Below are 23904 nucleotides of genomic sequence, written 5' to 3'. Positions count from 1 at the left end.
TTTTTTTCCTTCTTATATATGTTTTGTTGGTTAATTACTTAACAGTGAGAAAACTTTAAACACTAATCCTCTAGATAAATCCACTAAAACTAATAATCACCAATTAAGAGGACTTGATTATACAAAATCCTTCTATTCATCCTACGCACTGCTGTACAGAAACAAAAAAAAAACGGAGAGATTAAATTCATTTCCTAAGGAGCAAAAAAAATTACAGAGTAAAACAACTCTTCCTTGAGCTTTCTCTCAATTAGCTACTTCATCTTTAGTTCTGATCTCTGGCTTCTCTCAATCGATAATCTTCCACTAAACCTTCCCGGAATTTCATTCACTACCATATCTCCTTCCAGTAAACGCAGCACCTTCAAAAAAAAAAAAAAAAAAACTGTCTGAGAAAGTGTACATTATTTGACTTGAAGAATGAACATATGTTTCAGGAATGGTGATTTTGTTTACCTGAGACATACGAGGACGCAAATGTGGATCTCTGCGTATACACAATGAAGCTGTATGAATCATACAAATGATTTCGGTTTCTGAATATCTCTTCTCCAGCCTCGGATCAACCAATTCTTCCACCGCATACTCTTCTAATAGAGACCTTGCCTGCTCACAAAACAAGATGAGCTTAAAAAGAGGAAACTTTTGGATGAGCTTTTATGGAATCTTTAAAAAGAAGAAACCTTTCAAGATTTCATTATTACCCATTCAGTTAAACATTGTTGTCCTTTTGGTCTGAAGATATCCATGGCTTTACGACCCGTGATTAGCTCAATCAATACAACCCCAAACGAGTAAACATCAGCTTTCTCTGTGATTTGCCCACTTTGAGTATATTCTGGAGCTAAATAGCTAAACAAACCAAACACAGTAAGTCATTGAGGAATTGTAGAATGCTTTATGATGATTTCTTTACTTATACACTTTTCTACCCGAAAGTTCCTATCACGCGCGTGTCTACACCGAGCTCTCCATCAGGCTGCCACCGCGCTAAACCAAAATCTCCAACCTTTCAGAACAATAGACCAGAATTTTAGTAAATATATGAATCAAAAGTGTAAACTTTCTTCACTGTAGTGGCCATTTATAAAAGGGATACCAGTGGTTCGTAATCATGAGTGATTAGTATATTGTTAGGCCGCATGTCTCTGTGAACAATGCAACCCACTCTGCATTCTTCATGAAGATATCGAAGGCCTCGAGCCGCACCAACCGCTATTTTCTGCCTTGCAGGCCATCCCAAGGTGTCTTTATGGCGACCTGAATGAACATTTCATGGAAGTTAGTTAAGAGTTTGCTAATTTAACTAACTAGGAATCTAGATAAAGATTTTACCGTATAGATGAGAGTCTAATGATCCATTGCATATGTATTCATAGACCAAGAGTCTTCTGCTTTCTTCGATGCAGAAACCGATTAACATAACTACGTTTCTATGCTGAGCACAGCTCAAAACCTCTACTTCAGAGCAAAACTCTACATCTCCTTGAGTACTAGCTACTTTGTGTTGCTTTACTGCTACAACCTGGCCTTCGCGTAATACACCTCGATGAACAGATCCAAATCCTCCTTCTGCCAAGAAATTAGACTGTGAAAACCCATTTGTTGCATGCTCTAACTCTCTGTAAGAGAAAAACCTCGGTGGTTTTCCAAACACAGGCGCTTTGTGCTGGCAGACAGAACATAGAGGAGGTGGAACAGGAAGAGCACTTCGTGCTAGCGAGATTGCTTCTCTTAAGTTTCCACTAAACTCCTCCAAGTCATCTTCTGAATCAGAACTGGAATCATCCTCTTTGATGACTAAAGCTTCATCCTTTTTCACTTCCACTATGAAAAGAGGCGATGATGTCCCGTGGTCAGAGCTAGCCACTGATGAAGTCCCAGCTTCTGTGCCTGTGAATGATGTCCCAACCTCAGGACTGCTCATAGGAGTTGTATCTACCGCTCTAATCGAATCTAACGACCTGTTTTTGTCATTTGCAGATGCTAATTCTGGCCCAGTTGGTAAAGCAAACTCTTTCATTGCATCCTTTGTTGGTGAACCGACCAAGTTCAAGCGCAAAACTTTTGCCTGAGAACGCTTTATTGCAACAATGTTACATTGTAGCTCATCTATGCACCGTTTCTCTTCGTGCTTAAGGTGCCTGTAAAAAGAACCATTTCAACCACACAAAGAGAGAGAGTAAAAACCTTACTAATTAGTTGAAGAATGAAATCATAGATTGTATACTTACTTATCAAGAACTACCCAATTTGCTTGCAATTCCTTGGCCACAGAAGCAACAGCTCCACATGGTGATCCAGAAACAATCTTGATCCTGACATTTACCTTTCAAAGAAACAAACTTTAATGATGTTTCAGAATCTCATTATCTTGATGCTAGGCTAAGTAAGTTATATACCTTGTTTGGATCATAGACACCATGAAGCTGGAGAATCATTTGGGAACAAGTATCAGTGAGATCACTCTTTATCTCAGGAATTGCATCAGAATGCGATTTCCGATGTCGACTCCCACAATCTCCAGAAAACCTCGGGAAAGTCCATAGCTTTCGACCTAAGAATTCCATCATAAAAGACCAAATAAACAAACAAGAAATAACGAATTAAACAGAGCAAATGAAATCTCCACCAAAGAAGAATAAAGTACCAGCATTGTGAGAAGTGACAACAACAATCAGAGTGATGCAATCTCCAGGATGAACAATATGAGTCAAAGCCCAAACCAATGCTGTCTTTGAAATCTCCCTAGATGCTTTAACAGCAACGAGAACCTTATCAGTCCCATTAGAACCTGGTTTCTTTTCCTGTTTCCCACGGATCATTGATGGCACAAATGCAAGATCAAATTCTCTAGATTCCTCTCACCCCCAAGAAGATTATTAACTCTCTAGCTGATCCTCAGAGATTTTGTTGCTTCCAGGAGATATGATTGCATTATTAGGCCAAGTTGGAGAACAAGACAAGACCAAACCAAACACACTGCTTGTGTTGCAGATGGATACAAAACTCATAGACAGGACAAGACCTCTCACTCACTACTCTTTTTTCTCACTAAATCACATAAACTTCAAAACACAAAACACCAAACCCTGAACCAAAAAAAGCCCCTCTTTTGAGATTCCAGACCAGATTTTGGGGGAAAATTTAAATCCAAAAATCCTTGTACCCTTTCGATGAAGAACAAAAATAAGTCTTTAGGAAGTGAAAATCACCCAAGGGTCCAAAGAGATACATACACTTTAGCTCTCTATCCACTCAATCTACTCCCCTATTGTCAAATCACTGAGTCAATGTTTCTCATGAAACAGACAGAAGAAATGAAGCCAAATGCTTTTTAGGATCTAACCCTTTCAACAAGACAAAGGGCCAAACAAAAAATCAAGGTTCTCTGCTTCGATCCACAGTCATCAGAATCTGCCAAATCTTCAAAATCACACCTACAATAAGAGAATGAAATAAATGTTTTACTTTTTTGAAACGGAAAATTTAAAGAAACTGCCAAAAAACTATCATATAGACTAACTTTTGCAGACCAATATAGGAATAGAAGGAGATCGATAAATTAAATTAATTCTTTTCATAAATACACAAAACCACTAAGAGTCGGATAACTAAACATATATGATATATTATCAACAATCATGGGTATATAATATGTACAACCTGCATCACAATGCCATGATCATTATTATTACGAAATTCCTCACCACGCTAAGCATTCATATATTTTACCGCCATGAAAACGAGCAAGAGATCGGAAAGAAGAAGACAGAGGAAGCATTGATTTCGCAATGTCTTGTCTGAATTGAAAGTTTTCTGCTTTTAACATCAATAGCACGTTTTTAGAGATAGATACAAGACAGTGTATAAAATCCAGAGAAGAAGCAGCATTTATGCTGCTCAGATAGAAACAAGAAGAAAAGCGCGAAAATGAAATTGCGAAATCAGCTTTTAGGGTTCTTTATTTATCGGCACAGTCAGATAGGAAAAAAGTAAAAACCCCTTAAACCAACTGTGTGTGTGTTACTGTTAACTGTCAAGTAATACTACAAATTACAAAGGTTATCTTTCTAATTAAAAAGTCATTTTATTTTAATTCTCTCATTCCCAGTATTTTCTTTCATTTCAGTGATTAATCCTCTTTTTATGAAGTATTAAAAACAAAACTATGAGATTGATAGGTTTTTCGCTTGTCTATAAAAGGGCGGTTAAAAAAAGAAAATTCCATGAATTAACAAACTTTGTTTCGCTTGTCGTCTGATACAACAACCTATGTTTCAAAAACACCACATTCACACTTTTAAGTTTTTAACCCCCCAATCCAGGTTTTTTTATTATGGCTTTTTTTTTTGTTACAGAATGAAAAATAGTTGGAATTTATTATATAATTTGTAGTTTAACAAAAAAAACACCACATTCACACTTTTAAGTTTTTAACCCCCCAAACCAGGTTTTTTTATGGCTTTTTTTTTTGTTACAAGAATGAAAAATAGTTGGAATTTTATTATATAATTTGTAGTTTAACAAAAAATATATACATTTTGTAGTTGTGTCATTGTCTCATTGGACCATAATACGCTGCGTTTCTCTGGACTAGTCAGTCACCTCCGCTGATAAATAGTTCCGGCTGTCATCAATCTCTGTCTCGTCTTGTCGCACTTCTTGATAAGCGCTTATTAAATGAAAAAACCATTTTAATTAAGAAAATTACAAATCAAACAACCAGATACGACAGCGTATTAGTGGCGGCTGTCTGCTTGGGCAATGTGCCATGCTGCCATTGATTTTTTTGTAGTTGTACGTGACAAACAACAAATAACACAACGAATAAGCCTCGATCACCGGTGGTTATTCAAAATCACACTCTGTAAAAAGATAAAGTTTTAGTGATTAGTTTTAGTATGTGTTTGTGCCCATATTCATTCAGTTTTGAATTGTTTGGAACCCTTGTTTTTGCTAAAACCACATTTAAGCAAAACGTAATTTTTAACAATTTTTTCCTGGGGGTTTTACACTCTCTTTCATCATTTAGAGAAAGAAATAATATATATATATTTTTGGACTCGAGTCTCGGGTATACATTTTTTTTTTGTTCACATTCCCTTCTCTTATTAGGTACATTTTTTTTTTGTTCACATTCTCTTCTCTTATTAGGTTGATGAGACAATGTGTGAACTGTATTTTGTGAGCAAAAACAAAATCCCATTTTTCAATTGTTTCTCTGCATTGCGTCTGCATTTTACATATTATTATAGAATAAGAAAACACAAACACAGACGTAGCTGCGCTTGACCGGTTAGCCACCGGAAAGTGATTCGACTAATTACAACAATTTCACGATAATACAAACAGCTAAACATCCAGACTACACAAATGATTTGTGTACAACAATTAAACATCCACACTACACAAACCGGCTAACCATTTACAACAAATACTCACACATCCATACATTTATTCTACACTCACTCATTGCACAGTTTCCCTTTTATTACAATAATCCGATTAGATCAAGTCCACTTACAATTTACTATTTACCTTACAATCAAATGGAGAAACATGCTGGAAAAACGATTAAATGGCAGAGGTTTCAAGATCAAGGAACTTTATTCAAAACCACAAAGGCATAAACAGTTCATAAAAAAGCATGATTTCGCAGACAAAACAAAACAAGAGTTAGTTTTTTGGTGTAAAGCTTTCACCTTTTTCTGTTAACGCAGCAGATTTAATCAGAAATACAAGCGCGAGAAATAATTAAAAACTCAGATGCATCAAACACCAAAACAGAGTAAAGAAACAAGAGAGAATTAATAGCTTATGTATCTATTAGAGAAAGGGATCCCATTAGTGAAATCTTAAGAATATCAACTCTTTTACAAAAAAAAGGAGAAATCTTCAAATTACAGATGAATCGAACGACAAAACAGAGTAAAAGAATCAAGAGGGGAAAACATTCGATTGATTTGGAAATCTTACATAATTTAGACAAATAGAAAACCAAAACAGAGTTTGAGAAACAAGGGAAAATATAAGATAATGAGCACACATAAAACAAATTTAAATGAATCGAATGAAAAAACAGAGTAAGAGAATCAAGAGGGAAAGTTGGTCCAACAAAAGATTCCATTGATTTCGAAATCTTACAAAATTCAGATGAATAGAAACCAAAACAGAGTTTAGAAACAAGCGCAAGAGATGAGATTATGAGTAAAGCTTAAACAAATTCAGGTGAATCGAATGACAAAACAGAGTTAGAGAATCGAGAGGGAAAGATTCCAATAATTTCGAAATAATACAAAATTCTGATGAATAGAAAACCAAAACAGAGTTTAAAAAACAAGAGAAAAATATAAGATTATGAATTTATGAGCATACCTTAAAAAATTCAGATGAATAGAACACAGAGATCGAGAAGAGAGGAAGATTCGATTATGAGGTTAACTTGAATTAGTTCCCCAACTCGAAGAATGTTTTGTAAAAATGTTTGCTTATTTCTACTGAAAGAATGAGAAGAATTCTGTGATGAAAGAAGAATTCTATGATGAAAGAAGAATTCTGTGGTGAAGCCCTATGATATTATTATTTTCTACGATGCAGAGAAATTGAGAAGACTTAACCCATTATTTATAGAATTGGTTTCGACATCTAGCCGTTTAGCTTTGAAGTCCATGTTACCGTTATAAAAGTTTACCGTTTGAAGTTTTCAACGGCTACTTTCTGAATCTCGGGGTGAAGCAGAGAAGGAGAAGAAGAAGCCACGTCATCGAGGAAAACGGTAACAATGATATGTAGTAGATTACTAAGTTACCCTTTTAACTTTAGTTTAGGCTAGTGGCTAATAATTGATACGGCGTCGTTCAACGACCTCCCCTTCCCCTTGTTGGATAGTCCAGGGGTTGGGTTGACCCGACCCGTAAATATCCCCAGAAAACAGAAAGAAAGAAGCAATTTAAACCCTAAGTTGTCCGATCTCAATCTGATTTCTCCGACTCCTTCCAATGTCGTCCTTGAAAGTCTGCAGATTATCATCTAAGATACATTCTTTAACCCAGAAGTTTAGCAAGACGAATGTTCACGTCTCGTCCTTACCCTCTCCCATTAAATCTTCATCTCCATCCTCAGCAACTAGCCGTATCAATCGATCTTGTAGGTCAGTTTTTGTTTTTTCAGGAATTTCACCGTCATTGGAGAAAACCCACTTGTTTCCTTTGAAAAATATTATATTTTTTTCTTCCAATCGTTATCGGTGGTTGCGTTTTTAACGCAATCAATAAGCTTTCTTTAGTTTTGCTGGAAATTACTACAAATGGGTTCAAACCTTTTGGGAAATCTATTGGTGTGAGTTGTGATCATGAAGTTGTTGACTGTTCTGGTTTTATCATAATCTCAAATTCAGCTGCGAACTTATCCTTTGACTGGAATTTAAGATTTTGAATTGATTTTGACAGATTACCAGTGGAGATGAGTAGCTGCGTATCGCTGTTTCCGCTACACAGTGCTATAGCATCTGCCAGATTGGTATCAAGCTTGTCTGTTGAATCTAACAGCTGGGGTTTAGTTCCTCAAGGTCAGTCTTTTTCTTTTCCCCTCTGTATTAATATTCCTACTGTGTTTAAGAAAATAAATGATTATCATTCTGTTTGTTTTGGATTGAGGAATGATGATGACTTGTTACATTTGTATAGTTATTCACATTCTGTTTGTTTGTTGGTGTTGCAATTGCATCTTCTATATTAGATGATGTCGTTTCCTCCCTCGTATGCCAGTTTTATACATTTGGTGGGGTTCTATGACAATAAGTGTCATCTTAGTTCCAGTTTAATAAATCTGTTCTTGATAAGAAAGTATATGTTCAGCTGATAATTTAGCAGTACCAAGAGCCTGATAGATTATTGTGGCTTTGGTTGTCGTATGTTCAACCGATTTGTGAATCTGGTGAACTTGGCTCCTATCAAGCCTAGCTCTTGCGGTCTTGCCAACTTTTACATTCTTTGTTACTTGTCATGAAAAAGTCTACTTTTGATTGAAACGTGTTGTCCTTGTTGGCCTATGGTTATGCATGTAAGTAGCAGCTTTAGTTTCATGATCGCAACCTGAATCTGTATTATACTTTAGTACTTGGTCTATGGACTCAGGCATCACTTTTTTTTTATCTCATGAAAGCTATATTTGATATGGACTTTACTCAATGTGTTTACAGATGTAACATTTCTATCTGAAATTGCAGGTATTTCGATGCCTTTATGACAGTGTTTCCATCTTACAACGAGTTTCCGGGAGGATAAAGACATGAAAACAAAACTCGGGCTGTATCGTTTCTTTTCATCTCCTATTGAATCCGTAAGGTCCTGAATTTAGGATAAGTTTATCCTCAAACTCTCTGCTTGAATTCTCAGTTTTTGAGTTGTCTTTTCGGCTAATATGCATTTCATGGTTGTGACTTCCAGCAATTGAGTCATAGATCATTGTATTGTTGCTGGGAAGATTATAGTTTTCATGCAATGTCTCATCTTAACGAAATGAGTCATAGATCATCAGACCCTTCTTCAAATAGACATGATTCAAAATATCGTGATAAGGAAATTTCGTTTCATTTATACCATTTTGTTTTTGTGGGGCAAGTCAAGGTTTTGAAAATACAAAGAATTGTTCATGCAAACAGAAATCAATTGAGCCTTTATGAGAGGAGATCAAAGCAAGTAAATGGGAAATGCTGATGGAACTAGAGAGTTTGAATCTAAATGTTGCCTTTGTCTTCTTCTTGGATGAGAATATGTCGGAGGAAGTGGAGATTATCAGAAACGCTAAAGCTTGGATTCTCACAAACCATTGCAGCGTTCGCCAACATTTCCGTCCACGTAGACATTTTTTTGTTTAATGGTTTAGCGCGTTTAACAAATACACAATGAAGCAAATTCAAGAATATAAAGGGATGAAATAGTGTAGACGTATTGTATTTGAAGCTTTTTCATGATAAATCGTACGTTTTTCCAATTACTTAAAACAAGCATGTGCTCTGGGTTTTAGATTAAAAGTGGTGCGTGTTTGAAGCTTAAAAAGATCAAAAGAAGCAACTTTTTAATTAAGAAATTAACAACAAGGCTGAAAACTAATTATAAAAATATGAGGAAGCATAAAAGCTTTACTTGGATATATTCTTGGTTTATGAGAGGAGCACGATGACTTAAAGAAGAAACCCTATAGTTTAAGGAAACACTTTGGCTTTGATTGGTAACTTTGCGGAATGGCGGAATTGTGGAAAAAATATTGTGGAATAGATTAAGCGATTTATAAGTCGCTTTTCTGTGAGATGACTTTTCCTTTGTATTTTTGTTAAGCAAAAACGCAGTCTGCATTTTTGTGTGTATTTTTTCATTACGCGGATTACGCGGATTTTTGTTGATTGGCAAAAAACTTGCGGAATTGTGTTTAAAAACGCAATTCTACCATTCCGCAGGTTACCAATCAGAGCCTTTGGCTTAAAGAAGAAGCAAGATGGCTTAGATTTAGAAGTTCATAATAAACTTAACAACTTTAACAAAAAAAAAAACAACCAAAACAGAAACGGATCATTGTTTGCTCTGATACGGTGATACCATGATAGAGTAATGAGAATTTATGATGGCAAGAATATTTACTTCTTCCATGTATATACTTTTCTTGTATACATAGTAAAGAGAATAGCTAGAATAATTACAAAGATTGAGACAGTGATGACAAACATATTTATAATTCCCTCTTTTAAAAGAGATATAAATTACCCTGGACCCTATCCTCTTTATTTGGAAAAAGATGTCATGTAATACTTATATGAATTTCTACTTGGTAGATACCCCAATTATTAATTAATATGGATGTTTACTTAAGTTATCATAAGCTAACTTATGAATTATGATAACCTAGATTTCTTGTGGATGTTTTAATACAAATCATTAAAGTCCACATGCTCATGTATTCCTAAGTTCATTTAATTAAGTTTCTAAAAAGAAAAATTCACATACATATTACGTATTATATGTAAGTGTATTGAACATCAATAAGATAACTTAGGGTTGCCGACGGTGTAATTTTCATTTCCTCTTTTCATATCAATCATACAATCATTTTTATTATAGTGTTCTTCATTTAGTTTTCTCTATGAACTATGTGAATTTTTATCTTGATAACGATAGAACAAAAAGCTATATGTCATTGTTTTGAAACTTCGAGGACTTGTGTTTAAAAAAAACATGGAGGATACGGGAGGAAAAAGAGAGAAGATACATGTTTCTTGCAAGGCGAAGTTACTTCATTGAGTTAAAAGTCTTCTGAAAAGTCAAAGAAACTATAAGCAATGATATCATTAAAGACATTTACCGATTACAACTGCTGGACAAATCATTGTTTAGCGATTACCTTAGACAAATTAAATACCAAAAAGAAATGGGAATGAAGTAAATAGCATAGGAGTATATAATTCTTATTTCGCTTAGTTGTCAAAGTCATAATATGCCCTTCGAATTGTTGTACCGAACACGTCAGAATGTCGGTCCAAAACCACAAGGAACATACATATAAAGTGAAATCTATTATCAAAAAAAAATTCCAAATGTTAGCCCAAAAGAAAAAGAAAGAAAAAATCAAAATCTTTTCGTGAGGAAACAAATATCAATATTATTAAATTTAAATAAACGACAATACTACTCCCACAACGTCCACCGCACACACCATATAGGCATAATAAATATTAAAAAACCGTTTTATTATTACCTCGTAAACTAAATATAAAAAAAAATACGACAAAAACATCAATAATGCAAAACATAACAACTATACTCAACAGTAGCATCACCGTTCTTGAGATTAAACCACTTTGTTCGAGCCTCGACATAGCCTCTAGCAAATCGGAAAAGACCGCTTCCTCCGACGATCGGCATTTCTCTGACCTCCGACATCGCCGTATTCCGACCAAGAATCGTGATAGTGCTTCCGTTGTATTTCCCTGTCTTAAAAGCAAAATTCATAGCCATTAGAAAACCCAACTCCTTTTGGGCCGCTCCAGCGTAAAAGCCTTGGGCCTGGCCCAACACAGTTGAGTTCATCGGAACTTTCGCCGTCAAAGCGTTGTCGATCATAGAGATTGCTCCGAAGTAGGAAGTGTTTGTAACCGGTGGCTGGATCATAATGGAGGTTGGGTTTGGACCGCTTAAGATGTCGTGCCAATAGACTTTGAAATGGGTTAGTTTCTCTTTCTTGTGTAGACCAAGGAGTTTCCGATCTATGGTTCTGGCGAAGTTTTCTCCGTCGTCTCTGGTTGAGGAAACGGCGGCGAGGAGAAGGATTTGGACGGCGAGGAAGAAAATGAGCTTAGCCATGTGTTTGTTTGTGGTTTTGGTTACTATGGATAGGTTTGTTTATATAAAGGAATGTGTAAAACAAGAAGGTGTGTGATGTTATTTATACATGTCGAGTTTTTTACTCATCTTTCTAGAGGGAATGGTTTTATACTATTATTTATTTTTTTGGATTCCTTTGATGTTGTGGATTGGTTAAAGCACATTGACTAGCGACTGGGGAAATTTTTAAATTATTTATGAAACTAAAATTCAAAATAAGTGGGGAAAGTTGATGTGTATTGTGAGGCGTGTGAAGTGGTAGCTATCCTAATCATTGCGTCATCGAGTCGTATGTTTTACGGTGAAGTCATACTCAAAAAACTTTTGTCATTTAAAAAAAAAAACAGAAAAATAAATTAAATCATTTTCGGATTCATTTAATAGTTTTCTAAATCAAATTGGTAGTGTCATGTTTTTTCTCTTTTTCGTGAGAAAGTTTATATTATCGATTATTATCATTGATCGATAATTAAACTTTAAATAATACATTTGAAATTTGTTTAGAGTAGTTATTTGAAATGTTCAACATCAAATTTCACTTGGCTAGATCTGGTTAGATCTATTATTTATAATCACTGTTTTTTACCGTACCAAAAATCTAAAAATCTGTATACTTTTCAGATTATGCCAATATTTTTTCTTTAAGCATGATATATCTTATAACATTTTCGGAATTTCGAATCATTTATGACTTACAGTATCATGGATTAGTAAATTTAAAATGTTACTACTATATATTATTTGGTTCTTTTAGGTGGCATGGCATCAAACACATTTTCTTTTCACTTTTGCTTTATATCGCTTTCTCTTTGTTTATTCGAAAAGGTTTTCATCCCATTCCCTTTTTTATATATACAGTATAGCGAAATTTTAGTGGCATTCCTTTTTTGTCCAATTATGAACCCTTTAATACGTAATTTTGACCAAAAAAAAAAAATTAAGTAATATAAAGTGTTTATTGAAAAATAAAATTAAAATGAATTTGAAGCGGTAAGAAATAGGAACTGGTGTCTACAGGAAGCACGTTTTGATTCTAAGCGACTTAATGCTATGATCTATGTTAGTTTCAAGGACTTGAAATCCGTTGAAAAGTTTTACATTCAACTATTGTTAACTTACTTCTTCAAAATAACTCCTATACGATGGGAGTAATTTCAAAGTTACCATCGCCACACAATGCAAAATCGTCTTATCTTAGTCTCGTTGAAGGATCCGATTGCTTCTCTATTTCTCCTTAAACTTTAAATTATATCTCAGTTGTTTCATGCCTCCCTTGTAACTTTTTTGTTTCTGTTTTGGTAACTAATCTTCTAATTGGAGAGCTAATGGTTAGGTGTATATTAGTATAAAAACTTTTATTTGGTATAAATTCAACATTAAAACAAACACAAAAAGGTAATGAATTTGTCGTAGTTCACCTACCAACCTAACAGTATGGCAGTATCAGCAACATGGCAGTATGCAACTCATGTGTCGGTAGAAGCGTTTTTTTCTTAATTGTATTTAGTGTAATAAAAAGAAAAAGAAGAGATTCTGGTTTTAGTTATGTGTTTTTTTCTGACTTACTTTCTTAATCCGTTCATTAGGAAACACACACACACATAATACACGTTAGGAGCAAAAAAAAAAGAAAAATTACAGTGTATGAATTCGCATATAGTTTATTTGTGAATAACGTTCTTGACTTGAAAAAAAAAATGTTATTGACTTTAGGGGCGTGCCTGACTTCATCAGAAATCCCATTGCGTGGGCCCGTCGTTTACTCCATTCCGTACGTTTATATATAGTCCACAAAAAATTGGGGGAAAAAACTGTAGATAGTCTATGTTTTTTGTCACGTTTGTGGATTGATTAATACAAATATAATTGTAGTAAAGCATATGGGATATGTTAAATACAAGATGCAAATTCCTCTTTGATGTCTCTTTCGTGAGATCGACGTTAGAAAAAACACACTTATTGGACACAATAATGACTGTTTGTGGTCCAATTCCATATATAGAATATCTAATTTCCCATCAGCTGAACTTTTATATTAGCGATAATAATTTTAATAACATCAAATTTACGTTTGGTATGAAAGCTACAAATCAAATTTCTAATGACTAACGAATGCATGATGAAACCGCAAATATATTGTATAAGACATAGCTGTAAGTTCATGATCAGAATATAACACGACTAATCAAATAGCCTAAAGTATTCAACAAGCTGGAATTGTTGTATTTTTCATGTTGACTTTTGAGGAATGTTAGTCTAGAAGCATTGACTTGTGAGTCGTCGGATATCGTAAGCTATTTCGGAAAGTCACAAACATTTCACATTAGAGATCATAAACAGTTTGAGTAGGTGTATGTATTAATTTGGACCAGTTAGACAAACCATATTTTTTAATATAACTTTGTAGTTTTACTCTTAGAAATTTATACTCTGGTAACTTTTAAGAAAAGAAAAACATATACAAGGATTTGCAAATATCTCATTATTGTATCATATTTTTTGTCAATTGAATTACACCAAATTCTAATATTCATATATAAGATCAGTCATCTAATACATGATCTCAACTGAACTTTAATTTATTTGAGAAAAATTGATCTAAAATTACATAGTCTTTTGAAACCCAATCCAAATAACCAAACAATAAACTTCCCCGCTAGGTAATTAATATGTCAATGTAGATGTTCAGCCATATTTTTTTTTGAAGTATCTTATAATAAATATAACTAGATTAATCATTACTTGATCATATCGATATTTTTGATCGAAAGCTAAACGCGCGCATTGTTGGTCGAGAAACAAATGACCACACTGTTGAGAGATGAAGAAACTATATTATTCACGACTAAGCATGTAGGGTTTGTGAAAGTTCGTCTAAAAAAATGAAAATGTTGTGATTAGATTTAAAATCCAATGTGTTTATGGATCTGACTTCTGAGTCATGTGGTTGTCTAGTTGGTGAAATGGAGAAGATGAAACTCGCGTGAGGCCAACATGAAAGTCGCTTGAATCATTTTGGGATCAATAACAATATGCCAGAAGTTTAGGAACTCAAAAATATCCTTGTGTTACACGATAAGCTAGCAATTTTCGGTTACAATTTCGCCGACAACAATCATGATCGTCCACCCAACTTCCGTTAGCTATTCAGTACAAAAAAAAATTATACGCATAAATACATGTATTTATATTCTTCTAAAAATTATACGCATAACTATACAATCATCACAAATAAAATTGTGGCTCTTTTTAATTAGTCACGAAAAAGCCACATATTTTGATGACATATTTCTTATATGAGTTATACTTCTTTTTTTTTGGGTCAAGAGATGAGTTATACTTTTATTTCTCTTTCAATAGTTAACATCTAGTTAACGTAAACTTAGAATTAAGGGTCTACATGATCGTTTTCAACATCTGAAGATGAGAGTTCTAGTTAAGAAGACAAAAATTCATTAAAATTTTTATTGTGTTCTTATTGACATGGACATTTAAATTTGATGTGTAATCAATCATGTTGCTCTCTTCTTTTCGGCATGGAAATTTAATATGATGTGTAATAAAACCATGTTGCTCACGATCTGTTATCTTAGCGTACTCTTGTCTAAATGAATTATTCATCAGAAAAATTATTATTAACAAATAACCCTCGTGGCTCGTGGACACTTTTAATTCATTCCCAACTCATTAGTTTCAACCCATTCGTGATTCGTGAATAGTTCTTGTTTAAGATCAAAGTTTTAAATCTCTCTCTCTCTGACTCTAGCTAGAGACAAACTAGAAAAAAGGTTAAAGCACAAAACCCACAACATGGATTCACCTTTCGGACATGTTGGTATAGGTTTCTTGTTAATTGGTTTATGGCACTTATTCAACAACATAAAAGAATTTTGTCTCAATCCAAACACATTTTCTTCATCACCATGGTTCCCATCTTCCAAGCTCAGATACTTAGAGCTTTACTCAATCATGGTCTCCTTATCAATCATGATAGTCGGACAACTCTTCATTAGACCCATGAGACACCATCCCTTTGACCTTGATGGCACCATCCCATCGAGCCATCTCCATAGTTTTGAACATGTCTCCATCTCTATGTCCTTCATAATCGATCTATGCCATTTTTCGCAATAGTTTTTGATCGAGCACGGCCTTGAGCAGCCACAACCACTAAGGGACTGGCGTTTTTTGCTTCAGCTGCTGCATTTGCGCAGCAAATATTTCTCTTCCATCTTCACTCGGCTGACCACATGGCCATCGAGAGACTATACCATTTTCCCTTCCAGTTTGTCATATTCTTTTCTCTAATCACCACTCTCACTACAAAAAAAAGCATGTATTGTATCACTTAATTTGTATCACAATTCTAACTGATATTAGTTTAAATTACTTATTTGTAAATGAAACAAATATACATAGTGTGGCATCATTTATAATAACTGATACTATAATTAAATATTTTACATCACTTATTTTTTATTGATACGATTTTACATCAGTTAATTTTAATTGATACGATTTATATTGGTTAGTATCAATTCAACAAAATTGATGGTAAATATTTTATTTACATCAATTAGATAATTGATACATTTATTTATTTTTATTAACATCACTTATAAAAATAATACAAATTTTAAATCATTCCCATGGCTGTGATAGATAAATTAGCTGATTTACTCCCATATTCCCACATTGACCAAATAGCTAAGAAAAAGGTGAAAAAATGTCTATATAAGATCTAATGAGTATTGCTATGCCCAAGTGTTTTATCACGAGCTTTGTGAGATCATCAAGCATAGCCTTTCAAGGAGTGTGGTTTGTAGTCATGGGTTTCATGCTTTGCCCACCAAGTTTGATCCCTATAGGTTGTTTTTTCCACGTAGAAAAATATCGTGAAATGGTTAGGTGTTCTAGCCAAGAGGTTTTACATAGGGCTAAGTCACTGATCAACATCGAATTCAGCTGGTTATTTGTTGTATTTACAATATTTATCATGACACTGTATTTGATTCTTGCTGGTGTTTACGGCCGGTGACAAAGTCAAATACACGAGTCTAACCAACAAAGACCAAACAGAAGAGGATGGTGACGAAGAACAAGAATCCAAATCGTTGAAGAAGATAAGTAATCCATGTTTTGTTTAAATGGGTAAACTCAATAATAGTCATCAAGACAAAATATGAAAATGTTATAATGTGAGAGTTCGGACCTATTAAACCTGTTTTTTTTTTTTGTTTTGAAAAACTGGTATGTGACGGTACTTTATAGTTAATGCATGTGATTGAGTTAAGAAATTTAAAAATGGGAAATTTTTGTTAGTGAGTAAATGTATTTTTGCATAGTATCTGGATTTGAAAAAGTATGATACATGCGTGAGCGTGACGTGCATACAATCATAAGACAAACGCTCATAGGCTCATAGCCTTAATCAAGTAATGAAGAAATAAAAGCAATTTCGTAAATACGTATTTGTTATTTTTCGATTCACCCATTCACTCAGAATTATATTCCAATTGGATATTATTCCCAAAGCTAGAAAAGCAAATACGTATCGTAATTGTAGGTTATCTGGCCATAAGGTTCAGTTGCGCTTGGAATGTTTTTTTTTTTTTTTTTTTTTTTTTTTTTTTGGAAATGAAAAGGCTAAAACTAGAATGAGACAAAAACACGTGTGAAGCAACCAAAAGTTTTGGGGAGGAATCGAGGATCAGATTTGGATGAAACGATACCATGAAGAAATGAAGCTCTCGTAACCGTTAGAAACAGCTGAGCCTGACTGAGCAAGATTGAGCAGTGTAACCCGATCCAGACTGGCAAGCTTAGCCCGAATTTGAAGCTGGATTTCCTTAATCAAAGCTGGCGCTTGTTTAAAGATCCCGGAATGGAGACGTGCATTTCTTTCCTTCCAGATGAAATAAGCAACCGCTTGGAAGATGATCTTGCAAATGCCGTTCAGGTTCGCATGAGAAGAAGGAGATTTAACCCAGTTCACAATAGCCTCTAAGGAGGAAGGAGACGATAAAGAATGATGCGAGAAGAAAGCCTGCCAAACCTGTGTTGAATAAATACACTCGAAGAAGATATGAGAGGATGATTCTGGAGACGCGTCGCAAAGAAGACACTCACTAGGAACATTTAAACCCCAGCCACGAAGACGATCGCGAGAAGGAAGCCTCTTTCGAAGAATTACCCATAAGAGGAAAGCATGTTTGGGAATCCTTGCTTTAAACCATACAACAGAAAACCAGTCCACAGGAGGAGCCGGAGGATGGAGGTAGAGCCAAGTCTTTTGAGTAGAGAATCTTCCAGGCGGCTCGGTTAATGAGTTCCTCCAAAGGTAAAAATCTGGTTCAGATGAATTCGGATCAGGTGTAACTAAAGGGAGGCATCCACGAAGAAGGACCAAGATAGGATGTCTTCCTTGGGATAAAGACCAAGAACCATTAGAGACTGCACTTGAGACCGAGGCTAAGGAAGAGATCCCAGTGACACGTGGCCCATTCGCCCCGGTGATATCGATTAGAGGCCCTAACGATGTCCAATCATCGTGCCAAAAGAGAGCCGAAAGACCATTCCGAACTTGGCAAGAGAGAAAAGGTCTGGCATATCTCGCAGTTTCATTACCCGCCGCCAAATCCAACTGCCTACGTGCTGGAAATCTGAAAACCAAAAAAGCCTGGCCCTGGAAAATTCTCTTCTTTACCCAGGCAACCCAAAAAGAACCATTTGAAGAAAATAAAAGCCAAATCAGTTTCAAACCATACACTTGGTTCGAATCTTGAAGCTTTTTCAAACCCATCCTCCCGATTTTTCAGAGTACAAACTGAATCCCATCCAACTTTTGCTCCTCTTGCAGAGTTTGGAGCACCATTCCAAAGGAACGCATTACAGATCCTCTCAAGGGTTTTAATACATCCTTGAGGCAATGGAAAAACCGCAGCCCAAAAGTTAATAATGCTGTATAAAACTGATTGGATTAACTGCAATCTCCCGGCGAAAGATAATCGTTTCACAGTCCAAACAGATATACGAGAAAGAACCCTATCAATAAGCAGCTGATAATGTTGAGCTTTAAGCTTATGGGGCATCAATGGAAGGCCTAAGTAGCGAACCGGAAGAGACCCTTGTACCATGCCAAACCGACCTGCAAGCTCTCTAGATAAATCCAAATTGTTCCCATCAACAAATAAACAATTTGGATTTCTAAGAAGTGTGATTTTCAGGGCTCATTAAACTTATGGGCTTAGAAGTGTGATTTTAATCTAATTAAAAAGAAAGACAAAAGCATCATTTAGTCAAAAGACTTAGAGCCAAACACAAACTCCTTAATCCCAATCCGATTCGTCATCCCTTACTTCATCAGGGTCAAAGCTTTTCCAAAAAGAATCCTCTAGACCCTTTTCAAAAATCCGCTCTTATTAAACCCATTAAGAGCACTACTCAGCCTTAATTCCCTCTTTCGCTCTCTCTATAAACACGAAACTAAAGATTAAGATATATAGACATTAGAAAAAAAAGAGAAAAGAAAAAAAGAAAAAGACATAAAGCCAATACACAAAGGAACTCTTGTGGGAAATGTCGCACCAGGGTTTGCCTTCTTTACACTTGGTCTTGGCGTCTAGCTATGTCACTTATTCAAACAACATATTTTTTTGTTTGCTACGAAATATTCAAACAATATATATTCAAACTTATTAATAGGATGTATAATATAATAAAATAATTGTTTGTTTGAAATGGTCAACTATTCTATCAAGATATAAATACAAAAATCAACTATTAAATATCAATCTATACAAAAGAAGTAAAAATAGTGAATATAATATAAATTAGTACGAATTTTTAATTTTATAACGCATTACGAATTTTATATTAATACAAATATAAATAAATCAGGAAAAAGACAAAAAAAAGGATGATCAAGAGACAACGAAGTATGTATTTTTGACGTGTCATAAGGAATATAAAAGTTTGATAAGACCATTTCCAACAGTGAGATACTCTTAAGAGTTTCTCATCAAATATAATATTATTACTTTTATATAATTTAATTAATTAATTAAATTTTAAATGGTAAAACTAAATTCAGCCAATAAAAAAGTGGCACATCCTAACAAGAGTATTTAAGCAACTTTTTTTGTTGGGGTTCTGAAATGAAAACGTAAAGAACAGATTCTCTTTCTCTCTCATCTCTTTTTTATTTTCTTCTATTTTTTTAATAATTAGATACCTTCTTAAATACTGCTAATGGAGGTGGTCTAAGTAAAAATAAACTGATGCTATATGGATTGTCAATAAATGTCCGGATTTTTATGTATTATATAAAATAAGTGAGTATATGTATGTTTATATGTATATATATATATTATTTAATTTGAAAGAGAAGGAAGTGAGAAAGGGACGAGAGGTAAGTGGGAGAGAGAAGATTGATGAAGAGTGTTTCTTATTTCACTCGTCTGAAAGTTGATTTCTTTACATAACATGAAGGTCTATTTATAGACCAAGAGAAAACTTATAATAATAAAAGTAAGTCGGTAAGAGTAAATATCTAAAAGTATAAGACGGTGAAAAAGTGATGAGGATAATTATCCTTTTTAACACGGATAATGTTTAGAATAGAATAGGGATGATTCTTTTTTTGTCGATAAAAAAAAGAGAGACGATTCTTTTATTTTCCTTATGGACATTAATCGCTGCTCGAAGACGTAAACTCGCATATGAGATCATGACAAAGTCCAATAAAAGTGGTGAATACAAAAAAAAAAAAGATAATTGTGGCCTTTTTTATATTTACTATTTAAGTTTTTAAATAATATTACTTCAACAATATATCTTAATTTGTATTCAAATACCTTTTAACAAAATCTTTTTTAGTGAAAACATAAGTTTGATTAACCAAATATATAGATTGTCATAAAACTAAAATTTGGTAGTCCTAAAACGAAAAAAAGGTATAGATAAAATAATTATATAGTTTTCTCTTCTCTCTCCTGAGCGGTGAAAAGTACGATTATAGGGTTTCGTTTTGCCTTTGGTCGGCCTCACGCCGCCGTTGAGAACTTCATCTTTCTCCCCCCTCTTTCATTTCTTGCCCTGAGTGATATGGTACTTTCCTGATTCCGAGAGTCTTCCTCCAGATCCCCCCTTTATCTCGGTAAATTCTTCCGATTCTCTTGTTCTGACTGTCCTCGATGCTTCATCTGTGGATTCTCCTTCATCGTCGGAGCGGGTGATTCAGTCTTCCAATGATTCCCCTTCGCCTGATGCGACCCTGCCAGTCAAGCCTCTCTCGGCGGTGACTAATTCCTCCTTTGTCCCCGCCTCCATTCCTCTAGCAAATGCTCCCTCGTACGCGATGCGATTTCAGGCCTCTCTTAGGAATATGCGCAAAATATCCTCACCGTCGTTCCAGGAAGATGGCACACCGGTAATCCAAGCTCCTCCGTCGATTCTTCTCCAAACAGCAGATCTATGGAAAGGACATATTGTCGCTCAGTTTCATGGTATCATTCCTCCTACAGCGAAAATTTATGCGGAACTCAACCCAGTTTGGGGAAAATTTGGTAACATCACGATTCGACCCACCTCAGATCGATCTTGTCTTATGTTCATCCCTTCTGAGCAAACTCGTCAGTGGGTGCTTGAGGTTGGATATTGGCAGGCGGGTTTCTGCTCCTTCTCTGTTCACCCGTGGTCAGCTGATGGAAGTCTGGAATTGTGTGAACTCCAAACTGCTCCGACTTGGGCAGTCCTGAAAAGCCTGCCCCCTCAGCTCTATTCTCTTGACGGAATTAGCCTCATCTCCAGTGCTGTGGGTGAGCCGCTGCATACCGAGAAGTCCAGACTCGATCCATATAGGTTTGGCGATACGAAGGTAAAGATTGAAATCTCTCTCGATAGCTCGCCTCCCGATGTGGTTGCACTACAAGAAAGATCGGGTTTTACGTCGGTATATATCGACGTAAAATCGACGTAAAAGAGCATTTACGTCGAATTAACGACGAAAAAAAAATCGTCGTAAAACGATCGTCGTAAAACCGAAATCATCGTAAAATCGTCGTAAAATTACCAACTCCGGAAAAGCGTCGTAAAATCGTCGGAAACTATTCGTCGTAAATGCGACGTAAAATTTCCAACGGAAGTACAACGAAAGAACTCCATCATAAGAACGACGTAAAATCGATGTAAAATTACATCGATTTAACAACGATTAGGAGACGAACAATTTCAATTAAGGGAAACTAATTTTTTAATTGTCGATGTTAAATCGTCGTAAATTTTCGACGTAAATCCGACATAAATTTACGACGAATTTACGTCGATTTATAAATTAATTATTTAATATGATTTTAATTTAATTAATGAATTTTGAAAATAATAAAAAATTAAAAATAGAAAAAAAACAATTTAAATTGAAATTTAAATTCAAAAATAATTTATAAATAAAAAAAATTTAATACAAATTGTTTTTTTACAAAAAAACCTAATCTACAATGTGATTTCGTAATCGTCGAGGTTCAGATCGACGTCACGAGGACGCTCTCCGTCTTGGCCGCCCGTTGCTGCTGGGCCGTCGTTTCCCGTCTGCACTACCGGAGCCGAAGACTGACCGCCCTGCATCTGCTGTAATGCGTCCTCCGTCGAGTCATCGTCTGCAAAACCGATAAATTAAATTTTATTTTTCAAGTTAATTACAATTAATTTTTAATTACGATCCTAAATCTAAGAAATTCCGATCCTAAATCTAACAAATTCCGAGTCTAAACTAATTCCCGACCTAAATCGTTTGAATTTCTAAACTATTTAATAATAAAATAATTTAAAGTAATTAACAAAAAAATTACCTTTTTTTGCGTCAAAAAGAGGAGGAATGCAAGAGAGGAGGAAGCAGAGAGAGAGGAAGGAGAGATAAGCGACGAAATGAGGAATGGGTGAGGTCCTATATATAGAATTTATATTCGTCGTAAATTCGACGTAACGATTACGACGAATTTACGACGAATCCGTCGTAAATTCGTCGCAAAGGTCCCACCGTATAACAAAGCGAATAAGACAAACACACGTGGCTGTATCTGGGCTTTGCGACGATTTTACGATGATCCGTGTTATTCGTCGTAAAACCGTCGTAATGTTACGACGATTTTACGACGAATCGTATAAATCATAAAAATTAAGACGGCTGTGTATCCACAAATCGTCGTAAATTCGTCGTAATATTACGACGAATTTACGACGAATTATACCAAAACTGATGAAATTCAAAAATTGAAACATCTATAAGCACATACAAGTATGTCTATTCATGATAAATGTGGTCTGTATAACTTTCTAGCATGTTTACATAACTTAATGAAAAATTTAGTAAGATGTAAGATAAATCCATACATCTTGTGTAAATGTATATAACACCTTAAGATTACTTGATAAACACATATATGTCAAATTTTGAAATTTTTTTTTTTTTGTTTAGAAAGTTGTTTTACCTAATGAGATGGTAAGCCATTTCATTCTTTTCATCAAAATCCCCCCTGAACCCCATAAAAGATTGATTATAAGATTTAGGGGTTACATTTCGTCGTAATCTCGATGGTATATTACGACGAAGTTACGACGATCACTCCCATTCGTCGTAAATTCGTCGTAATAAAAACCACATTTCTACAAGTTCCTGAACCTTATACTACAGACCCTTATATAATACATCAGTTTACTTAAGAAAATAAACCCAAAAACCATTCTGTAAGTTGGGAAAGCTAAACCCTATAGGGTTTAGGGTTTGCATTTTTCGACGAATTTACGACGAATTCCAAATAATCGTCGTAAATTCGTCATAAAAGTCAACATATGTCCAAGTCAACACTTTAACAAATTTTCATCAATATTTAATTAGTCTTCATTAATTGGCTTTAATTTTTCAAAAATTTAAATTTGACAAATGTTACATTGAAACGTTCAAAGCATGCAATTAAATGTCAACATATTTAATTAGTCTTCATCAACATTTTCCTCGGTGTCCTCATCATCATTGTCATCATCATCACTGCTTGTTTGAAATTAGTGCAAAGACCAAGATAAACATTTCGCTTAGACCTAGCAAAGTCTGGATGTACGGTGTTAAAATGTTTCCAAGATTTCCCGTCAGACGGGTGAGTCATTTTGCCATCTGTTTGTGAATGTTCCGCATGCCATCTCATCGACGCAGCTGTCCGTTCAGATTGATATAGTCTTTTTAACCTATCAGTGATAGGAAGATACCACATTCGTTGGTAAGGAATCTTCTTACGTCCAGCAATTTGCGGTCTATATCTTGGCTTTTGGCAGAAACGACACTCTTCAAGCTTCTCATCATCTCTCCAAAAAAGCATACAATTATCAACACAAACATCAATCATCTCAGAAGGCAATCCAAGACTAAAAACCAGCTTCTGAATTTCATAATACGTTTCAGCAGCCAAATTATCATCTGGCAAATACTCTTTCATAAGATCTGCCCAATCGTTTATGCAAACTTCAGATAGATTGT

General features: G+C 34.9%; 5 protein-coding genes and 1 pseudogene across 6 annotated transcripts; 2 read left to right on the top strand and 4 right to left on the bottom strand.

Annotated features, from left to right (window-relative positions):
• Window position 1: 1 nt before the first annotated feature.
• Window positions 2–3706, bottom strand: LOC18011344 (inactive protein kinase SELMODRAFT_444075). Of its 2 annotated transcripts, XM_006392612.2 has the most exons (10): window positions 3667–3706; window positions 2651–3440; window positions 2403–2557; window positions 2235–2329; window positions 1336–2144; window positions 1100–1260; window positions 933–1009; window positions 705–852; window positions 457–606; window positions 2–362 (listed from the first exon to the last, which is right to left on the bottom strand). In XM_006392612.2, the coding sequence occupies exons 2-10, from the start codon at window positions 2823–2825 to the stop codon at window positions 255–257; spliced, it is 1878 nt and encodes a 625-aa protein (XP_006392674.1). In that variant the 5' UTR covers window positions 2826–3440; window positions 3667–3706; the 3' UTR covers window positions 2–254. The 2 variants fall into 2 exon arrangements, 1 of the variants encoding a protein (XP_006392674.1); XR_002897439.1 differs by lacking the exon at window positions 2–362 and having other exon boundaries at window positions 470–606; window positions 705–844.
• Window positions 3707–6934: 3228 nt separating this feature from the next.
• On the top strand, window positions 6935–8605 carry LOC18011338. The gene is made up of 3 exons (XM_006392610.2): window positions 6935–7153; window positions 7452–7570; window positions 8231–8605. The coding sequence occupies exons 1-3, from the start codon at window positions 7002–7004 to the stop codon at window positions 8248–8250; spliced, it is 291 nt and encodes a 96-aa protein (XP_006392672.1). The 5' UTR covers window positions 6935–7001; the 3' UTR covers window positions 8251–8605.
• Window positions 8606–8611: 6 nt separating this feature from the next.
• LOC112082871 lies at window positions 8612–8885 on the bottom strand. The gene is given in 2 exon segments (XM_024150511.1): window positions 8612–8829; window positions 8831–8885. Coding segments are annotated over 2 exon segments (243 nt in total). The 5' UTR covers window positions 8870–8885; the 3' UTR covers window positions 8612–8625.
• A 1753-nt stretch (window positions 8886–10638) lies between these two features.
• On the bottom strand, window positions 10639–11446 carry LOC18011330 (dirigent protein 20). The gene has a single exon (XM_006392609.2). It carries the CDS (start codon window positions 11355–11357, stop codon window positions 10791–10793), a length of 567 nt encoding a protein of 188 aa, XP_006392671.1. The 5' UTR covers window positions 11358–11446; the 3' UTR covers window positions 10639–10790.
• A 3742-nt stretch (window positions 11447–15188) lies between these two features.
• On the top strand, window positions 15189–16564 carry LOC18011329 (annotated as a pseudogene).
• A 524-nt stretch (window positions 16565–17088) lies between these two features.
• Window positions 17089–18180, bottom strand: LOC112082793. Its single transcript, XM_024150307.1, has one exon. The coding sequence runs from the start codon at window positions 18178–18180 to the stop codon at window positions 17089–17091; it is 1092 nt and encodes a 363-aa protein (XP_024006075.1).
• Between the last annotated feature and the right edge of the window lie 5724 nt (window positions 18181–23904).

This window comes from Eutrema salsugineum, unplaced genomic scaffold, assembly GCF_000478725.1.
Source record: "Eutrema salsugineum unplaced genomic scaffold, Eutsalg1_0 scaffold_7, whole genome shotgun sequence".
Taxonomy (NCBI): Eukaryota; Viridiplantae; Streptophyta; class Magnoliopsida; order Brassicales; family Brassicaceae; genus Eutrema; species Eutrema salsugineum.
Note: the sequence above shows the minus strand (reverse complement) of the source record. Positions and strands in the feature narration are given on the sequence as shown.

What these genes read in the sequence shown, in the direction of transcription:
- LOC112082793 (XM_024150307.1), bottom strand. Translation starts at nt 18,180, where the DNA reads ATGGGTTTGAAAAAGCTTCAAGATTCGAACCAAGTGTATGGTTTGAAA.
- LOC18011330 (XM_006392609.2), bottom strand. Translation starts at nt 11,357, where the DNA reads ATGGCTAAGCTCATTTTCTTCCTCGCCGTCCAAATCCTTCTCCTCGCC.
- LOC18011344 (XM_006392612.2), bottom strand. Translation starts at nt 2,825, where the DNA reads ATGATCCGTGGGAAACAGGAAAAGAAACCAGGTTCTAATGGGACTGAT. An exon ending in GTGTCTATGATCCAAACAAG is followed by an intron (nt 2,330 to 2,402) that starts GTATATAACTTA and finishes TTTCTTTGAAAG; the next exon opens with GTAAATGTCAGGATCAAGAT. An exon ending in ATTAGACTCTCATCTATACG is followed by an intron (nt 1,261 to 1,335) that starts GTAAAATCTTTA and finishes ATGTTCATTCAG; the next exon opens with GTCGCCATAAAGACACCTTG.
- LOC18011338 (XM_006392610.2), top strand. Translation starts at nt 7,002, where the DNA reads ATGTCGTCCTTGAAAGTCTGCAGATTATCATCTAAGATACATTCTTTA. An exon ending in CGTATCAATCGATCTTGTAG is followed by an intron (nt 7,154 to 7,451) that starts GTCAGTTTTTGT and finishes TGATTTTGACAG; the next exon opens with ATTACCAGTGGAGATGAGTA. An exon ending in CTGGGGTTTAGTTCCTCAAG is followed by an intron (nt 7,571 to 8,230) that starts GTCAGTCTTTTT and finishes CTGAAATTGCAG; the next exon opens with GTATTTCGATGCCTTTATGA.